Source organism: Mesoplodon bidens (genome assembly GCF_964165515.1).
Source record: "Mesoplodon bidens genome assembly, chromosome: 1".
NCBI classification, from domain to species: domain Eukaryota; kingdom Metazoa; phylum Chordata; class Mammalia; order Artiodactyla; family Ziphiidae; genus Mesoplodon; species Mesoplodon bidens.
Window position 1 is genome coordinate 69,304,124 of NC_138176.1, and position 17,544 is coordinate 69,321,667.

Here is a 17,544-nt window from a genome sequence, read left to right on the forward strand (position 1 = left end):
ATTTAAATATAAAGATAGAAATAAATGAAAAGATATACCATGCTTGTGGATAGATATTAAGATATCCATTCTCCCTAAATTTATATATAGGTTCGATATGATCCCTATAAAAATCCCAGCAGGTTTTCTGAAGAAGCTGACAAGCTGATTCTAAACTTTCTATGGAAATATACAAAGGATCTAGAATAGCAAAAATAATATTGAAAAAGCAGAAATTTGGAGGACTAACATCAGCTGACTTCAAGATTTACTACAAAGCCACAGTAATCAAGATAGTGAGGTACCAGAATAAGAAAAATCTGATTAATAACACTGAATAAAGAGTCCAGAAACAGATATATATGTATGGTCAATTGATTTTTGACAAAGGTGCCAGGTCAATTCAATGAGGAAAAGAAAGTTGAAATATTGCTGGAATAAGTGGATATTTATATGGAATAAAATGAACCTCAACCTCATCTCACTATATCAAAAAATTAATCTGAGATAGATGATGGGCCTAAACATAAAACCTAGAATCACAAAGATCCTAGAAGAAAACATGAAAGAATAGCTTGGTAGACAATATAAAAACAGATAAATTGGACTTCCTCAAAATTAAGAGTTTCTGCTCATCAAAGGACACCTTTAAGAAAATGAATAGACAAGCCACAGAACAGGGAAACATATTTGTAGCACACATCCAGCAAGGAACTTGTATGCAGGCTATACAAAAATAACTCCATTACAAGTCAACAATAAAAAGACAAACAATCCGGTAAAGAAATGGGTTAAAGACTTGAACAGATATCTCAAAGAAGAAAATATACGAATGGTCAATAAGCAGAGGAAAAGGTGCTCTAGACCACAGTCTAGAACAAGAGCTGAAAAAATGAGCTATTACTACCACTCTTACAACTGCTGCTACTATCACTGGGTAATAAGAAAAGGCAGAGGGGTTGGATAGTCTTGTGAAATCCTGAAGAAACATACATTTTTTATTCTGACAAGATGCAGACCAATGGAAACAAGAAAACAGCTGACAAAATCCATTAGTAATTCAAAAAATTCAGGGACTTCCCTGGTGGTCCAGTGGTTAAGACCCCATGCTTCCACTGCAAGGGGCATGGGTTCGATCCCTGGTTTGGGAACTAAGATCCCACATGCTGCGTGGTGTGGCCAAAGATCTAAAAAAAATAAAAAAATAAAAAAATTCAGAGAAGGGAGACACTGCTGTAATCAGTGCAAGGGACTCAGCAGGGTCTTCCAATTAGGGGCCAACTAGTGCTCATCTTCTGGGTTGGTGCTGTGGAGAGGGAAGGATTTGAGGAGTCTTGGTAGATCAGCAGGGGAGAGGTCTCGGGAGTGGGGGGGCAGCCACAAGCTGTTTGAGTGTGCACAGCCTTGTCCTCAGCCATGTTCCTCAGTAGGACTGGTCTGATGTCCTTCTAGACTGTCTTGGCTGACAGGTTACTCCAGTAATTCCAAACATCCATGGTGGTTGGAGACTGGGTCCTTAAACCATTGGCTGATTGACTGCCTGAGAAAGATAAATATGTTTAGAAATATGTTTGGAGACAAAAGTGGGCTTGGATCCTAGTCTGCAGCTTATCTGCAGAGTAGCCTCTAGTCTGCCACTTATCTGCAATGTGACAGGTTTTTTGTTTTGTTTTCTTAAATCCTCTTTGTCTGAGTTTTCTTCATCTGCAAAATGAATTAAATAGCGCTTTTCTAAAAAGGTTCTTGTAAACATTGAATGAGATCACCCGTGACAAGGGCCCTAGCACAGAGGTTGGCGCGTAGTAGGTGCTGCCCTGGCTCACCTTGTAAGCACTGGGCCTCAGTTTCCATATCTGTAGAGCAGCTTCCCGTATCTTCTGTTCCAACCAATAAAGCAAGGTTCCTTCTGCCTTTTTCCGTTTCACTTCTTTGATAATGAGAAACCTAGCTTCTGGTATCCTTCCAATATTAACACTCAAAGTCATTGCAAAGACTAAATAACACAGCAGACTAAAATAAAAAGTACTATGGAAAAGGTAAGTACTTTATAAATTCTTACTGCTACTAATTCAGAGAGTAGAAATAACTGGGGACTTCTCAGGGGAAGTGTCACTTAGGCAAACTCTTGAAAGAGGAGTAAAGTTTTGCCAGGCACAGAAAAGCAGAAAGGACATTCTAGGCATAAAGAACCTAGGTGTGGAATTGCTGGGTCATTGGGTGGTCATTTAACTTTGGAGAACTATTTGGCTGGTTCTTTTTTGTTTTTTTTTTTTTTTTTTTTTTGCTGTACGCGGGCCTCTCACTGCTGTGGCCTCTCCCGTTGCGGAGCACAGGCTCCGGACACACAGGCTCCGCGGCCATGGCTCGCGGGCCCAGCCGCTGCGCGGCATGTGGGATCTTCCGGGATAGGGGCACGAACCCGTGTCCCCTGCATCGGCAGGCGGACTCTCAACCACTGCGCCACCAGGGAAGCCCTGTTTTTTTTTTTTTTATAAATTGGTTGTTAATACACACTTTTCTTTTCTTTTTCTTAAATTTCTTTTTATTTATTTGGTTGTGCTGGGTCTTAGTTGCGGTAGGCGGGCTCCTTAGTTGCGGCTCGCCAGCTCCTTAGTTTTGGCATGTGGGATCTAGTTCCCTGACTAGGGATTGAACCCAGGCCCCCTGCATTGGGAGCGTGGAGCCTTACCACTGCACCACCAGGGAAGTCCCTGGATGGTTCTAATAAAGAGTTACTTTATTAGAAGTAAGTAGCCATAAATCAGAGTTCCAATTATTAACCAGCAATAAATGAGAGTTCCAGTTGCTGCATATCCTCCCTAACATTTATCACTTTTATTTTAGCCATTCTAACATGTGTGAAATGGGATCTTGTGGGGTTTTATTTTATTGTGAAATAATCACATGCAGAGAAGTCTGTAGTATGAAGAATGCTTTTTCCTGAACTATTGGAGAGTAAGTTGCCAACCTGATGCCCCTTCACCTCTGAATATTTTAGTATTTCCTAAAAACAAGAGTATTCTTTGATACAGTCAGAATACAACCATCCGTATCAGGAAATTCACATTGATACATTTCTCCCATCCTCTCCTTAGACCCCATTCTAATGTGACCAGATCTCAATAATATCCTTTATAAGAAAAAAATTCAGTTCAGAGTCACACACTGACGGCATCTAGTTGTCGTTTCTCTTTAGTCTCCTTTGGATTGAACAGATCTTAGCCTTTCCTTGAGTTTCAAATCCTCGATACACAATAATGTGCCAGTTATTCTGTAAGACATCCCTCAATTTGAGTTTGTCTGACCTTTCCTCGCGGTTGGATTCAGGTTATGCATCTCTGGTGTAAAAACAATATGATATGATAGAAGTGATATTCTATTTCCATACTTCTCATTTCATCCTATCAGGCTGTAGGCTGTACATGATTTCACTTTGATCACCTGATTAAGGTAGTGGCTGTAACCGTAAAGTTACTCTTTTCCTCTTTGTAATTAATAAGTCCTGGGGGAGGGACTGCTTAGATACTATGCAATTATCAATGTCAAACTTTCAATTTACTCATTTATTTATTCCTCTCTAGATGGGCTCATGATGCCCTACTTTATTCAATGGGTTATAATCTGCTACCATGTATTTTGACGCTCCAATTGTCTCTAATTTGGTCAGCGGAAGCCCCTTCAAACTGGCTTGTGTCCTTTTTGCATGTCCCCATTACTCTCTGAGCCGTTCATTCCTTGCTATCTGGCACAACAAAATGTTCCAGCCTCATTTTATACTTTCCCTGACCCAGCCCCAGAATCAGCCATTTCTCCAAGGAGCGCTGGTTCCTGGAAGCTGAAATTGCTATTAAGAAGCCAAGATCTGAGTGCTAAGTATTCTTACTGCTACTGGGATGTCGGTGCATCCAGACCCTCTCAGTGGACAGAACCAGAAAATATGTGTATGTGTTTGCAGACCTAGACACGCATACACATTTACAACCATATTTCATTTCCATATCTACCTATGTAAAATGAAAACCATGAGTTCACACCAGTACTTTTCATTCCAATCCAATTTCCCTTTCACTCCCCTGAGAGTGTGAAACCTGGCTCCCATTATCCGTATATACTTATTATTTGATCAGTCCCCCTTGTATATCACCAACTTGCCACCTCCACTGCCACTCCTCCCCCATGTGGACACGCCCCTGTCCTTGCTCGGGCTCTCACTGCCCATGCTGAGCCACCCTTCCTCAGCTTGTTCAGACTCTGACCTACCCTGGGAAATGACAGCTCCCCGAAGCTGCAGACACGCGCCTTACGCTGCCCCACTCCATGGCTGCGGGACTGAATTGTTCAGGAAGGAGAGGGGCTTCACTGACTTTTAAATAAAGGGTTCCATTAACGTCTGTCGCCCTTTGTGTCCAGGGTATGCTAATGTGCCAGTTTTTAATTTAAAATGAATAAAAGACTGCAATGCAGCAGACGTAGATGAAGTTGAGTGCTTTTTTTTTTTTAAGTGATAAAAACAGATCTAATTATACACAGAATGTCTACTGAGGACCTCAGGGAAATTACAGATTAACTAGTTGAAGGCAATTTGAAAAAAGCTATTTTTAAAAAGTCATCGGGGGGCTTCCCTGGTGGCGCAGTGGTTGAGCGTCTGTTTGCCGATGCAGAGGACACAGGTTCGCACCCCGGTCCGGGAAGATCCCACATGCCGCGGAATGGCTGGGCTCCTGAGCTATGGCCGCTGAGCCTGCGCGTCCGGCGCCTGTGCTCCGCAACAGGAGAGGCCACAGCAGTGAGAGGCCCGCATACCGCAAAAAAAAAAAAAAAAAAAAAAAAAAAAAAAAAAAAAAAAAAAAGTCATCGGAAAGATCAGTTTATGCTCCATGATTTACTTAAACTGATTTCTCTAACTGAAAGCTGAGCATTTCATAACAGCAATCAAAACAGTTTCCACCTGGCCAACACCTGTTTCCAGGTCCCTTATTTGAAAGACTTTGGGATTTTATTTAAAATTTAAGAACAGCTAGAGATAGAAGAGAGGGAGAGAAACAGATTTTCCAGTTTTAAAACAAGAAAATATGTGGAAGAAGTTCTTTGCAAACCTTAAATAAAGCCCTGTACAAATATTAGAGAAAAATGATTAATATTCCAGAGTCAGGCATAGCTCTTATAGTTCTTTTATGCCCCCAACAAAGACTCTGGGTAGAAAGGAGATATTTTTGATACCTAATATTATAGCACTCTCATTTCAAAGATGGCTTTCAGTCTAAGGTACCCACTCTGGCACAGGTACCCTGTACTCCCACAGAGCAGCAATATCTCACACTACCTTAAGCCATCTTCACACTTAAAGATATTTACTGGGCATCTACTCCATACTGGGTGATTTTCAGGCCAGTGCTACTCAAAGTATGGTCTGCAGACCAGTATGAGACTATGAACTGTTTGTTACTGGTCTGCTACGAATAAGTACAAAAATGAAGAATAAACATTTAGAAACATTTATAGCAATTTGATACTGCCATTTAATCAGGGGACTCCTGTCTCTGAACAGGGTATAGACCACTTCAGGTGTTATCAAACTACTGTGGTGGCTCACCAGCAGCATAAGCTATGAACTTGACCTGCACAGTGGAACTTGACACATCAGTCCATGATGGACTGCAAAGAACAAACAACAAAAATGTGTCCCTTCGCCTCAGAGACTTTGGTCTAAGCCAGGGGTCAGCATGCTTTTCCTGTAAAGGGCCAGATGAGAAATACTATAGGCTTTGTGAAAGAACACATATGGTCTCTATCCCCATATTCTTCTTTTTTTCTTTTGCTTCTTGTTTTACAAACATCTAAAAATATAAAAACCATGTTCACCTTGAGGGCTGTACAAAAACAGGCTAGATTTGGCTTACAGGCCATAGCTATTTCAACTTAAATCTTAACCAAAATACTAGTGCTTTCAGGTGATCAGGAGGATATGAGTGTACGTCAAACCCTTTGGGGATGACAAGGTCACCTGTGCCAATGCTGTGTCTATACTGCCCACAACCTTTCCATTTTATAAGCTCTCAATACATAGACCTGAGGATCCTGTAATGAGTGCCTGTGCCCCATTCCTTCCTTCACTCAAGAACGCTTAACTGAGCACCTATATTGTGCTAGGCTCTGATTAAGGCACTGGGACCACAGAGAGAAAAGACACAATGGTCCCTGTCTTCAAAGGACTCTCAGTCTCATAGCAGGAGGAAGAACAGAGGTGAGACCCCAGCAAGAGTTATCACCATCTGCATGCTCAGCTTAAGGCAACTAACAGCAGGTGAAACTGCCAGCTCAGGTAGCACAGTGCCTAGGGATGGATGAAGAGAGCTACACTTGACCATGGTGCATCCTTCTAAGAAATGGAGCAGGCACGGAGGGAAAACCCCAGAAAGCTCGGCTGAGACTATGTCTGCCTTTACGGGCAAAACATTTTCACCCTGTTTGGAATAAGAGCCCTTTGGTGTGAGAGATTAGTGTGATATTACCATTCTATGAAAATAAACACCATCAGAGAATAACTTTTCTCTTATACTGTGAAAGGTTTAAAATACAAAACTATCAGACTGCCCCTTTACTAACAAATACGTTTTTCTTTCACCAAGAAAAAAACAAACACGAGAGTAGCAACAATGCCATAAAACATGAGAACTTGGTTTTCTCAAATCTATTTTATAAGAATGATTTTTAACAATAACCATCACCAATGTAAACAAAATAATACAAAAACAAAGAACCCACCAATCCAACTTGACAATGAAAACAACTCTACTTACAGCCAAATTATCTTCAGGAAACTTGCCATTCATTCATTCATTCCACAGTCCTTACTGAGTGGCTTCCCTAGACTGGGACAGGCATCATGCTGCACACTGGGCTAAGGGGGCGCACTAGCAGCTTTCTAAGAGTGGAAGTGTCATACCTGACCATGACAACGCGCAGGGAACCTACATAGGAAGGAGCCACCAATATGGCCCATGGGAACTGCCAAAGTCCTTAAAGAGCAAGCAACATCTAACTGGGGCTGGAAGTATAAATAGGAATTGGCTTGCCACATGAATATAGGGGACGGGGGCAGAGAATATAAATATATATGTGAAGGGCATTCTGGGCAGAGACATCAGCAAGGATTAAGGCATAAAAATTTCAAAGAACAAGGCCTCTTTAGAACACAAAGCAGTCAGGTAGAGTCAGAGCATAAATCCATGGAGACCAACTAAGAAACAAATCGTTACGGGCCTGGAATGTCATGCTGTGAAGCTTAGCTTTGTAAGGACACTGGAGCAAGGGAGTGATAAAAGTATATGTATGTTTTAGGCAGTTGCCTTCTGGGGTAAGGTGAGGAAAGAACTAGAAGGGGGGGCTGGACTACATTGTGAAGGGTCACACAGTTATTTCCCTCAAGGTCCTCTGCTCAAAGTAATTGGCACAGGGCAGCTATCTGACAGGAGACGAGGATGAACTTCACTGCCTAAATGAGAACAATTCCCATCTGATCTTAATTCGTCCAAACCTCTGCTGAGAACCAGGAACTGAGGAGGCAGCTGCAAAAGCCCCTTCTCACTTTACTCAAGGTACCTGTTAAGTCTCAAGTGTCAAGGTCCGCCTGAGATAAGGAAGCAGAATTGGCATCTCTTGCTCTGGTGGGTGTGAGACCCAGTGAACACGAATCACACACCATCAAGGCCCTAACTTCTCCTCAAGGACTTGCTTTGGGCAAATACTCTGCCTGCCCTCCTGCCTGAGCCTGGACTGCTTTCTTCCTCTCTAATCCCTTACCCAGATTATTTTCTTTCAGCATCCAACACAAAGCCCATTGTTTGAGAAATCTGCCCTGGTTAACCTGACGTTCAAATCTGAGTTCAGCTATGTGACACTGGGCAAGTAACCCAAATTCCCTGAGCCTCAACTTCCTCTATAATATGGGGTACTAATACTTATTAATAGAGTGGCTGTGAGGACTAAAGGAAATAAACATAGTGCCTGACACATGGTAAGTGCTTAAGAGCAGATAATAGTATAAGTTAACATATATTAACCACTCAATGGCAAGTGTTTTACCTATATCAACTCATTTTGTTCTCACAACAACCCAACAAGGTAGGTATTATAAATCTTTCCATTTTACAAGTGAGGAAACTAAGGCACAGAGAAGTTAAGCAATCTTCCCACAGTCACACAGCAAAGCCAGGATTTAAACACAGGCTGCCTGCCTGCAAGCTGGAGCTCTTAGGTCCTAGGTTTTGCTACTCAATGGTACCAGTCCCCACCCTGAACTTGCTACTGATCTCACTAATTATGACACATCCTGATTACGTTAGCTTATTTTTCACGTTTATATAGCAACCCAGTCTGACTCTAAAGCACAGTGCTCTACAAACTTTATTTGCTATTATTAGCATCCCTATTAGTAATTAAAGAACACCAATGGAGACAATACTTACAATCTTTTCTTGTCCACCACTCGCTTAACTCGGATGGCTCTCTGTTCTGAGTAAAGTTTACATACTCCTGTTCAGGGGAAAATAGCAGAGACCACTTAAAACTGCTTCTCAGGCAAAGGTATCATTAAATACAATGAGACAGGACAGTCTTCAGCTAACAAAGCTAAATGTTGCATCCCATCTATTGTGAAATGCCACATTTGACCTTTAAGATAAAATGAAGTACTTTTTAAGTAATCTTCAATGAAATCCAAAACAGCACTCCTATGCTCCTTCACTTGCTGGGAATGTATCTCCTTGTGGGCTGTAACAGAAAAGGACAATATTCAGGGCTCTGTATTCAATTATACAGAAGAACAATTCATCAGCTTCCTCACAACAGTTTCTTTATTCGAAGTATTCTTAAAAATACAGCTATAAAACAAGTCTTGTGTCAAGTGACATTACATTTTTAAAAGAGTAAGATTTTCTTCTGGCAGGAATGTCTATAGCTTTCAACAGACTCTCCAGGTTGTCCATGGAAGCTTCCCAAACAAAAGTCTGTGTCAAGCACAATAGCATCTGGCCACTTGAACTCTATGCTATGTTTATGTAATCTGTATCTGCCTAAGCAAATTAAAAAAGAATCAAGGAAGCCTTCTCAGTCCCTCAGAAAGAATTAAACATCAGTGAAAGTGAGATGATAATAGTAACCCTAATGCTAGCTATTGTTCTAAGGATGCCATGAGAATTCTCATAAAAACCCTAATATACCTAAGAAATATACGCTAAGAAATATCTCCATTTTATAGATGAAGAAACTGAGACCCAGGGCGATTAAGTGACTTGCCAAAGGCCATATGGCCAGAACATGGTGGAGCTGGGGTGGGTACATAAGCAGCCAAGGCTCCAGAGCCTTCCTCGTAACCATGAGAGTCTGATACTACAGTTTACTTTAATACTCTAAGTAGAGAGTTTAGAGACCTTGCATCCTTGTCCACATGCCATCAACTGCTTCCCCTCTCAGTGCCACCCAGAACACAGGCACACATGCACACACCTCCACACATGGTTCATCTTCTCTGAACCTGGCCCCTTGGTAAATTTTTGGTTCTGTCTGGAGAGGTCCTTTCTGCCTCCCTCTTCCCATCTTGAATTCATGGCCTGTTCATTATTTTTAACAGCTTAGGTTAAAACACTAATCAGGAAAAAAGAACTTTAAAGTTCTGAAACCTAAATCGAAATAAGAACACAAAAGAGAGCTTCACACGGCTGTGCCATATGCATCGTGTAAGTACTTAATTGAGTCACAGCTGGCTGGCTGCATCTTTTCGGGCACGGCACCTTGTGTTCTCAGTTGCTGGATCGCTTCTGAGCAGGTCCTCATGAATGTCTGAGCATCCTGGTCTATCTGGTCTCGTTCTGTGTCCGTCATTCTCCCATATCCAGACATGACATGGCTAACAAAGAGAGAGAGAGGGACAAAATTAAAGGGCAGCAGCAAATGACCAAACATGGAGTCACGGGGTGTGAAAGGAAGAAGAAAGTTCCCTGTTGCAGTGACATTTAAGCTGAGACTTGAAGGATGAGCAGGAACTGGCCAGGCTGAGAGGTGGGAGAACACTCTAGACAGTAGAACCAACACTTACGAAGGCCGTCAGGTAGGAAAAGCTTCCTGCAGACCAAACTGGAGCAGGCCACGCCAGCGAGAGAGTGTGGCGGGCCTGGAGTGGAATCAGGGGCTGGAGCACACAGGCCTTGTTAAGAGTGTGGGCTTTGACTTTGAGAACAGCGGGGCAGCTACTGATGGCTGTCACAAAGCACACTGACAGAGTCGGAGTCCCCCAGAGGAACCCCTGGGGGCTGCATGGAGAGCGCTGCGGGGACACCATTTGTGAAGAGCTGTTTCAGGCTGGCATTTCTCCCGTGTTGACAAGCGGTCTTCAAAACTCACAATGAAAGAGCTTTAGAACCATTTCACATTCCCTGATAATCAGTTAAAACTCTAAAGTTACTGAACAAGTAAGGGTGCCCACTTTCAGTAATGCTGCACCCTGAAGCTGTTGTAGTTATATCTCTGTGCTCATTTCTGTAAGACATGGGTGGGTGCTGCAGCATTATTATGAACAGTGATGAGACACCATGGACACTACAGCTGAAATTCAGAATCACAAAATGTCAAGTTAAAAGGGACCTTAGATAATCACTCCACTTCCACCCACCAGCCGCACTAGCCCCCGTTCCCATCCTCACTGAGAATAAAATACAAAGTCCTGATATTCCACCAGCCGCACTAGCCCCCATTCCCATCCTCACTGAGAATAAAATACAAAGTCCTGATATTCCCAACCTCCACCTGTGACCATATACTTCCTGCCTCTCGCCCCCATTCACTTCGCTCCAGTCACACTGGCCTCCTTGCTATCCCCCAATCAGACACACAACCTTCGGCAGCCTGGGCTCTCTCCCAGCAGACGCCTGCCCTCTCTCTGTCCTCGCATCTCTGCTCACACGGCCTGACCGGAGCCAGCCCCACCGACCACCCCCTGTGCCGCACCCAGCACTCGCCCTCAGTGGTGGTCACTGCCTGTGTTGGTTATTTTTAGTTTTTATTTTTTTTAGTCTCCCTAATTCTTTTGTTTTAAATTGAAGTATAGTTGATTTATAATGTTCTGTTAGTTTGAGGTGTACAGCAAAGTGATTCAGTTATACAGATTCTTCAGTTATACAGATTCTTTTCCATTATTGATTACTGCAAGATGTTGAATATAGCTCCCTGTGTTGTACAGTAGGTACTTGTTGTTTTTATGTATGTATGTATGTATGTATGTATGTATGTATGTATGTATGTATTTATTTATTTATTTATGCGGTACGCGGGCCTCTCACTGCTGTGGCCTCTCCCATTGTGGAGCACAGGCTCCAGACGTGCAGGCTCAGCAGCCATGGCTCATGGGCCCAGCCGCTCCGTGGCATGTGGGATCTTCCTGGACCGGGGCATGAACCCGTGTCCCCTGCATCGGTAGGCGGACCCTCAACCACTGAGCCACCAGGGAAGCCCTGTTGTTTATTTTATATATAGCAGTATGTATCTGCTAATCTCCAAACTCCTAATTTATCCCCCCCTACCCCTTTCCCCTTTGATAAGCCCTTTGTTTTCTAAGTCTGTTTCTGTTTAGTAAATAAGTTTATTTGTATCAATTTTTTAGATTCCACATATAAGTGACATCATATGGTATTTGTCTTTCTCTTTCTGACCTACTACACTTAGTATGATAACCTCTAGGTCCATCTATGTGGCTTCAAATGGCATTATTTCATTCTAATTTATGGTTGAGTAACATTCCATTGTGTATATATATATATATATATATATATATATATATATATATATATACACATCTTCTTTATCCATTCATCTGTTGATGGGCATTTAGGCTGCTTCCATGTCTCAGCTGTTGTAAATAGTCTGTGCTGGTTATTAAGTCACTGTCTCTCAGCTCCAAAGCTGCCCTCCCACACTCTGCTTTGTGACGTGAGGGCTGCGGCTCCCCATATCACACTACTCCTCTCTGACTATACGTTCCTTACCTGGCTTGTTTTCCTTTACAGCACTCTGAAATAGTAATGTCCATCTCCTCCCAGGAGAATGCAAGCTTCATGAAAGCAGGGACTTTGTCTCATTTACTTCTGTTTCCCCAATACCTAAAAATGCTATCCCCCACGCAGTAAGTGTGCTAACATTGGCTGAGCACTTAGGATACGCCAGACACTATTCTCGGTGCCTAACATGTATTTTATTTACTTATTAATCCTTGAAATTCATTCATTCACTCACTTGTATACTAGCCCCCCATATGTCAGGCACTGTGGCGGGGCTGGAGGTTCAAAGTTAATTAAGTAAGGCTCATTTCTGACTCCCACAGAGGGTACCACACCACAGGGGAGACTGGCACAGACACGGGGGGGCACAGGAACTGTGGTGGATGGCACTGGTCTGGAAGTGGACAGTGGGACCCATGCGGGGAGTGGTCAGTTCATGCAGGGGAGGTGCTGGGCACGTGGAGAGGAAGAGTCTCCACACAGGGGACAGCGGGAGAAGACCTGCTCCAAATCCCCAGCCTGTGGGTCATGGTTGGAATGACCACATAACGTATGATCTACAACAGGACACGTCTGAGAATGAAAGGGAAAACAGAAGTATACCAGGTGGTCCCTGTAAACGAAGCATCCCAGCTATGGACCTCTGGGACCCCCTAATTTATTTCAAGGGGCAGCACATCACATGCACCTGGTCAGTGACTCCATGCTCAATGTGTTTAGCATATGTCTACACAATTTTCCAAAGGAATGCAGACGGGATTATGATAAGTCCACATTTATTTAAGGTTACCAAATCTGCATTAGCTGTTTCTTCAGTATCAAGAGGTTCCCCCAAATACAACAATCATACAAAATACAAATATGCCACTATCAACTGGAAAGGAGTCCCTGTGGTACAGAAGGTGGGGACTGCCGGCTAGTGTAGTCATTGGAGGATTTTAAACAGAGGAATCTGCATTTTGCATGGGGTCTTCTGTGGTTGCTGGCCTGGAGGTGGATGAAATCAGACCCCAGTTAAGAGGGCACTGAGCATCCAGGAAGAGACGAACAGAGCCTGGGCAAGGCCATGTCAGTGGGGGAGAGGAAGCATAACAGATCTGACAGAGATCTCATAGACTGGGTCTACAAGACTGGGCTGACTGGGTGTGGAGGTAAATAAGGAGACACCTAGGACACAGAGCACAGAAGAAAGCACAGGTGTGGAAGGAAAGATGGTAAAGTGCGGGGCCAAAGACGGCACGGAAAGTTTAGGACATGACAGATGAGGAGATGGAGCAACTTGAGAAAGGGCTCAAACTCTGATTCTTCTGTGATGTTTTAAGAACAGCACTAGATATATAATCGGCATTTGAAACACTCATCAAAAGTAACGAACGCTTGCCAGTGACAGAGCCCCAAATTAAGTATCACCATAACAAAATTACTACTATTTGGAAAAGGTTAACCTTCTGGCAAATAATTCCAAAAGACATATTCTCACAGGACATGCACACATAACTTTTTCAAACTTTGATTTTATTTGCTTTATGATGTGCAGAGGAATAATTTTATTACAGACTTCAATTTATCTAAATATTAGATTCAGTTTAAGGAGATTATGTTAGGTATAGGTTTGGATTAGTCAATTTATTTCAGGGAAAAACAAGGAAAAAAACAGAGGAGTAAGTTTATTCGCTGGTTCAGAAATTTAAAGGAATAGGCTTTTAAAAATTATCTGGTTGATTACTACATTAAGAAAGGGCAAGTTCAAAATTACAAAATACCACTGACATTCTGCCTATTAATTTAATATGCAATTAGATACTTCCTGAAGACAGAGGAGAAGAGAGAATAATGTAAGTTATTTTAGACTCTGTTCCAAAGGTTACTGAAAAGGTGTGGACAAAAGTTAAAGACCACAATCTCATTTTTGCTATAAATATTAAATATGAGCAAGTGCAGTACCTTGCCCATAGTATATGCCCAATATACATTATGAAATGAAACTGTTAATATCTGGGCTACAGACATGAACAAAATACAGACCCTGCTCTCAATAAACTATATCACAATAGGTAATGTCCACAGGCTTATGTACACAACTATACATCATAAACAAAGGTTAATAGCCATATAACACTCTCCATGCATTAACACTAACACTAATTCACTGTTCTAAGCACTTCACATATATTTACCCACTTAATTATCAAAATTCTATGAGGTGGGTACTATTATAATTCCCATTTTACGCATGAAGCAACTGAGGCACAGAGAGGTTAAGTAACTTGCCAAGGTCACACAGCTAGGAATTAGCAGAGTTGGGATTTGAACCAAGGCATCCTGGCTCCATACTCTTAACCACGGCTCAAGGCACTTCTTGAGTCATTAAAGGTAGAAGAGGGCTTCCCTGGTGGCGCAATGGTTGAGAGTCTGCCTGCCGACGCAGGGGACACGGGTTCGTGCCCCAGTCTGGGAAGATCCCACATGCCGCGGAGCGGCTGGGCCCATGAGCCATGGCCGCTGAGCCTGCACGTTCGGAGCTTGTGCTCCGCAGTGGGAGAGGCCCGCGTACCGCCAAAAAAAAAAAAAAAGGTAGAAGAGTTCAGAAGAGGGGATGCTTATTCCCTATTAGCTAATCAGAAGGAAGGTGATCTATGAACTAAATCTTGAAAGGCAGGATGTAGCCGTGGGAGACAAGAGCAGACACTCTGAGCAATAGAACGGAATCGGGAGAGAGGGAGCCTGTCCGGAGAACAGTCAGTGGTTCAGTTTGGTTGGAGCACAGGCTAGGTAGAAGCGATGAGTTCTTGGTGGGCCTCTAGTATGACTTGAGGAGTTTTATTCTGTAGCCAGTGGAAAGGCAGAGCTTGATGAAGATAAATGTGGCAATTCCACATTAGCTGGAAGAGAGGGGGAAGATCAGGTGATGGGTTATGGAAATCAGGCAGAGAATCCTGCCTTATTCATCTTTATATCCCTAGAAGAGGTAGGGGCTAGTAAATTTCTGTCGAACTGAAGACAGGAGCAATGGTAGAGCGTGGGTGGCAAGACTGAAAAGAGGTGATGGATCTGAGATGTAAAAATCGTCAGGAACAGAGTAGATGTTGGAGGCAAAGCATCAGCAGACCCTGAGATCTGGGGCTTGGGTGAGCAAGAGACAGTAGTAGAAACAAAGAGCACAGAAGGAAGAGGAGAAAGAATTGGAAATATGAAAGCAAGAAGCTGCTACTAACACTTGTCCCTATATTTCAACTCAAAAGGACAGAAGTAATGCTCTTGAGACTAGATGCTCCACGATTGATACTTTGTTTTCAAAAGTGAAACCAGGGCAAATGGTCTTCTAAACACTTTGTGATAAAATCTAGACAAAGTAAAGTTCTGAAGTTCTATAATTTATGAAGGAGAAAGAGAAAAGTCACTGTGGCATACAGCACAGTGGCCACAAAGCTGACACAGGGCTGAGGTTACTGACGTTCACCGCGGCCTGATAAAGAGAACAGAACACTGGTGCAGTCCACAAACTAATAACAGACTGCTTTCACATGATGGACACTCAAAAAATATTTGGTTGCCTGGATTTTGTTTAATTGATCTGACTCTTTCCATCCTAAACTTCTGAGGGCTATAGGAAAAGTCTGGCTCCTGGAAGAATGCCAGGAGTGGGAAGCAATGAGAGAAGGGCCATCTGGAGTTAAGAGTCCGGAGACCGGCGCTGTACAGAGAATGGAGAGTTACTAGCTCACCAGCAGCTGAATTTAGGATCAAGTGGGAATCAGACAGAGATCAAAATATTGGCTTTATATGATTACTAACCACACATGGCCCCCTAATGGTGCCTGGCAATTACGCGCTATGTCCTCACTGTGTCTGCCTTCCCACTCTCCCAGGTGCCTGTTTCCTATCTTCTCCTCACAGCTCAAACCTCCAACACCTCCGTCCCCATCTGCAGCATCAGTAGTAACTGTGCTTCCTGGTTTCTGAGAGCTCCTCCAAGCTCTCCCCACCTCGCTTCCCATGGGCCGGCACACTGTGCCTTATCCCCAGCTACTAAGGATGAGGTGTCCATCTCCTAGCTCTGCCCCTCCACCTGGGCACCAGGTTGGCCCCAGTGATTCTCCTTTCTCTCTCGTGCACCATCAACCGTAAAAGAATTACTGCGCAGACACGGTGCTTAGGCAGTGTCTGGCACACAGTGCACACTACATGTGTTAGTTCCTAATAAAATCAATTTTCCCCGTCTACTGGATCTTTCCTAGCCACATACAAACACGCTGTTATTTCTCCCAACTTAAAAAACAAAAGAAAAGGGCTTCCCAGGCGGCACAGTGGTTGAGAGTCCGCCTGCCGACGCAGGGGACACAGGTTCGTGCCCCGGTCCAGGAGGATCCCACATGCCGCGGAGCGGCTGGGCCTGTGAGCCATGGCTGCTGGGCCTGCGCGTCCGGAGCCTGTGCTCCGCAGCGGGAGAGGCCACAACGGTGAGAGGCCCGCGTACTGCAAAAAAAAAAAAAAAAAAAAAAAAAAAAAATCTCTCAAATCCATGTCTCCTACCAGTTACTGTCCAATTTCCAGGCTTTTTTCAGTCAAACTCCTCTGAGACGCTTACAACCCTGCCCCCATCTTCCTGACTATTCTCTCTCGACCCCATCCAAAGGGCCTTTTGCCCTCATCCCCACACTGTGGTCCTCACTGCCCAAGGTCACCGCTGGGTCATCCCTCCCCTTGGTTACTTTCTACAGATTGGATGGAGCTAATGGGTCCCCTCCCCCTGATTTGCTTTCTCCCTCTGTCTTCCCCGGCAATACACTCTCCCGTTTCCCTCCTACCTCCCCTCCTATCTCCCCGGCTGCTCGTTTTCAGGCTTTTTGTTGATACCTTTTACCCTCAGTCCCTCATTCTCTCCACTGTCTACGTTGCTCCCTTGGTGAGTTCAGCTAGGCTCGTGGCTTTTTTTTTGTCAGCGTATATACCAGCTCTACAATGACAAGTCCAAGTTTATGTCTTCAGGTTGAACCTCTCCTTGAACCTGAGACACGTATATCTAACTGCCGGCTCAACATCTCTATTCAGATGTTTAACCTGTGTTGCAAATATACCCCAAACTGAGCTCCTGCCCGCTCTCTTCAAACATGCTCCCCCATCTGGGTTGATGGCAATTCCATTCCTTCTAGTTGCTCAGGCCCCAAACCTGAAGTCACCCTTGCACCTCTTTTTCTCTCCCAGCTCACAGCTAATCCATTAACAAATCTCATTGGCTCTACCTTCAAAATAATTCCAGAATGTGACCTCGTTATCACACCCACTGCTAACCCCTCTGGGCCATGCCATCGGCATCTCTCACCTGGACTAACCGTAGCCTCCCAGCTGGTCTGCTGCTTCTGTCGTGTCCCTCCACAGATTATTCTAACACACTAGCTTTATTGATCCTGTTAGAAAGTTAGGCAGACCCTATCAACCCTCTGTACAGATCTTCTAGTGCTTCCCCCCTAAGAGTAAAAGCCGAGGTCCTCACAGGAGCTACATGAGCCGTAAG

The 17,544-nt window shown here is 43.6% G+C and overlaps 1 protein-coding gene across 2 annotated transcripts in view; it reads right to left on the bottom strand.

Moving 5' to 3' along the window:
* STX18 (syntaxin 18) overlaps positions 1–17,544 on the bottom strand; it is a 119,577-nt gene that overhangs the window by 27,684 nt on the left and 74,349 nt on the right. For both annotated transcript variants that reach the window (XM_081240565.1, XM_081240566.1), the window contains exons 3-5: positions 9,771–9,886; positions 8,674–8,751; positions 8,448–8,514 (exon numbers count right to left, since the gene is read on the bottom strand). In XM_081240565.1, coding sequence (XP_081096691.1) covers positions 8,448–8,514; positions 8,674–8,751; positions 9,771–9,886 — 261 coding nt within the window. The remainder of the gene's footprint in view (positions 1–8,447; positions 8,515–8,673; positions 8,752–9,770; positions 9,887–17,544) is intronic.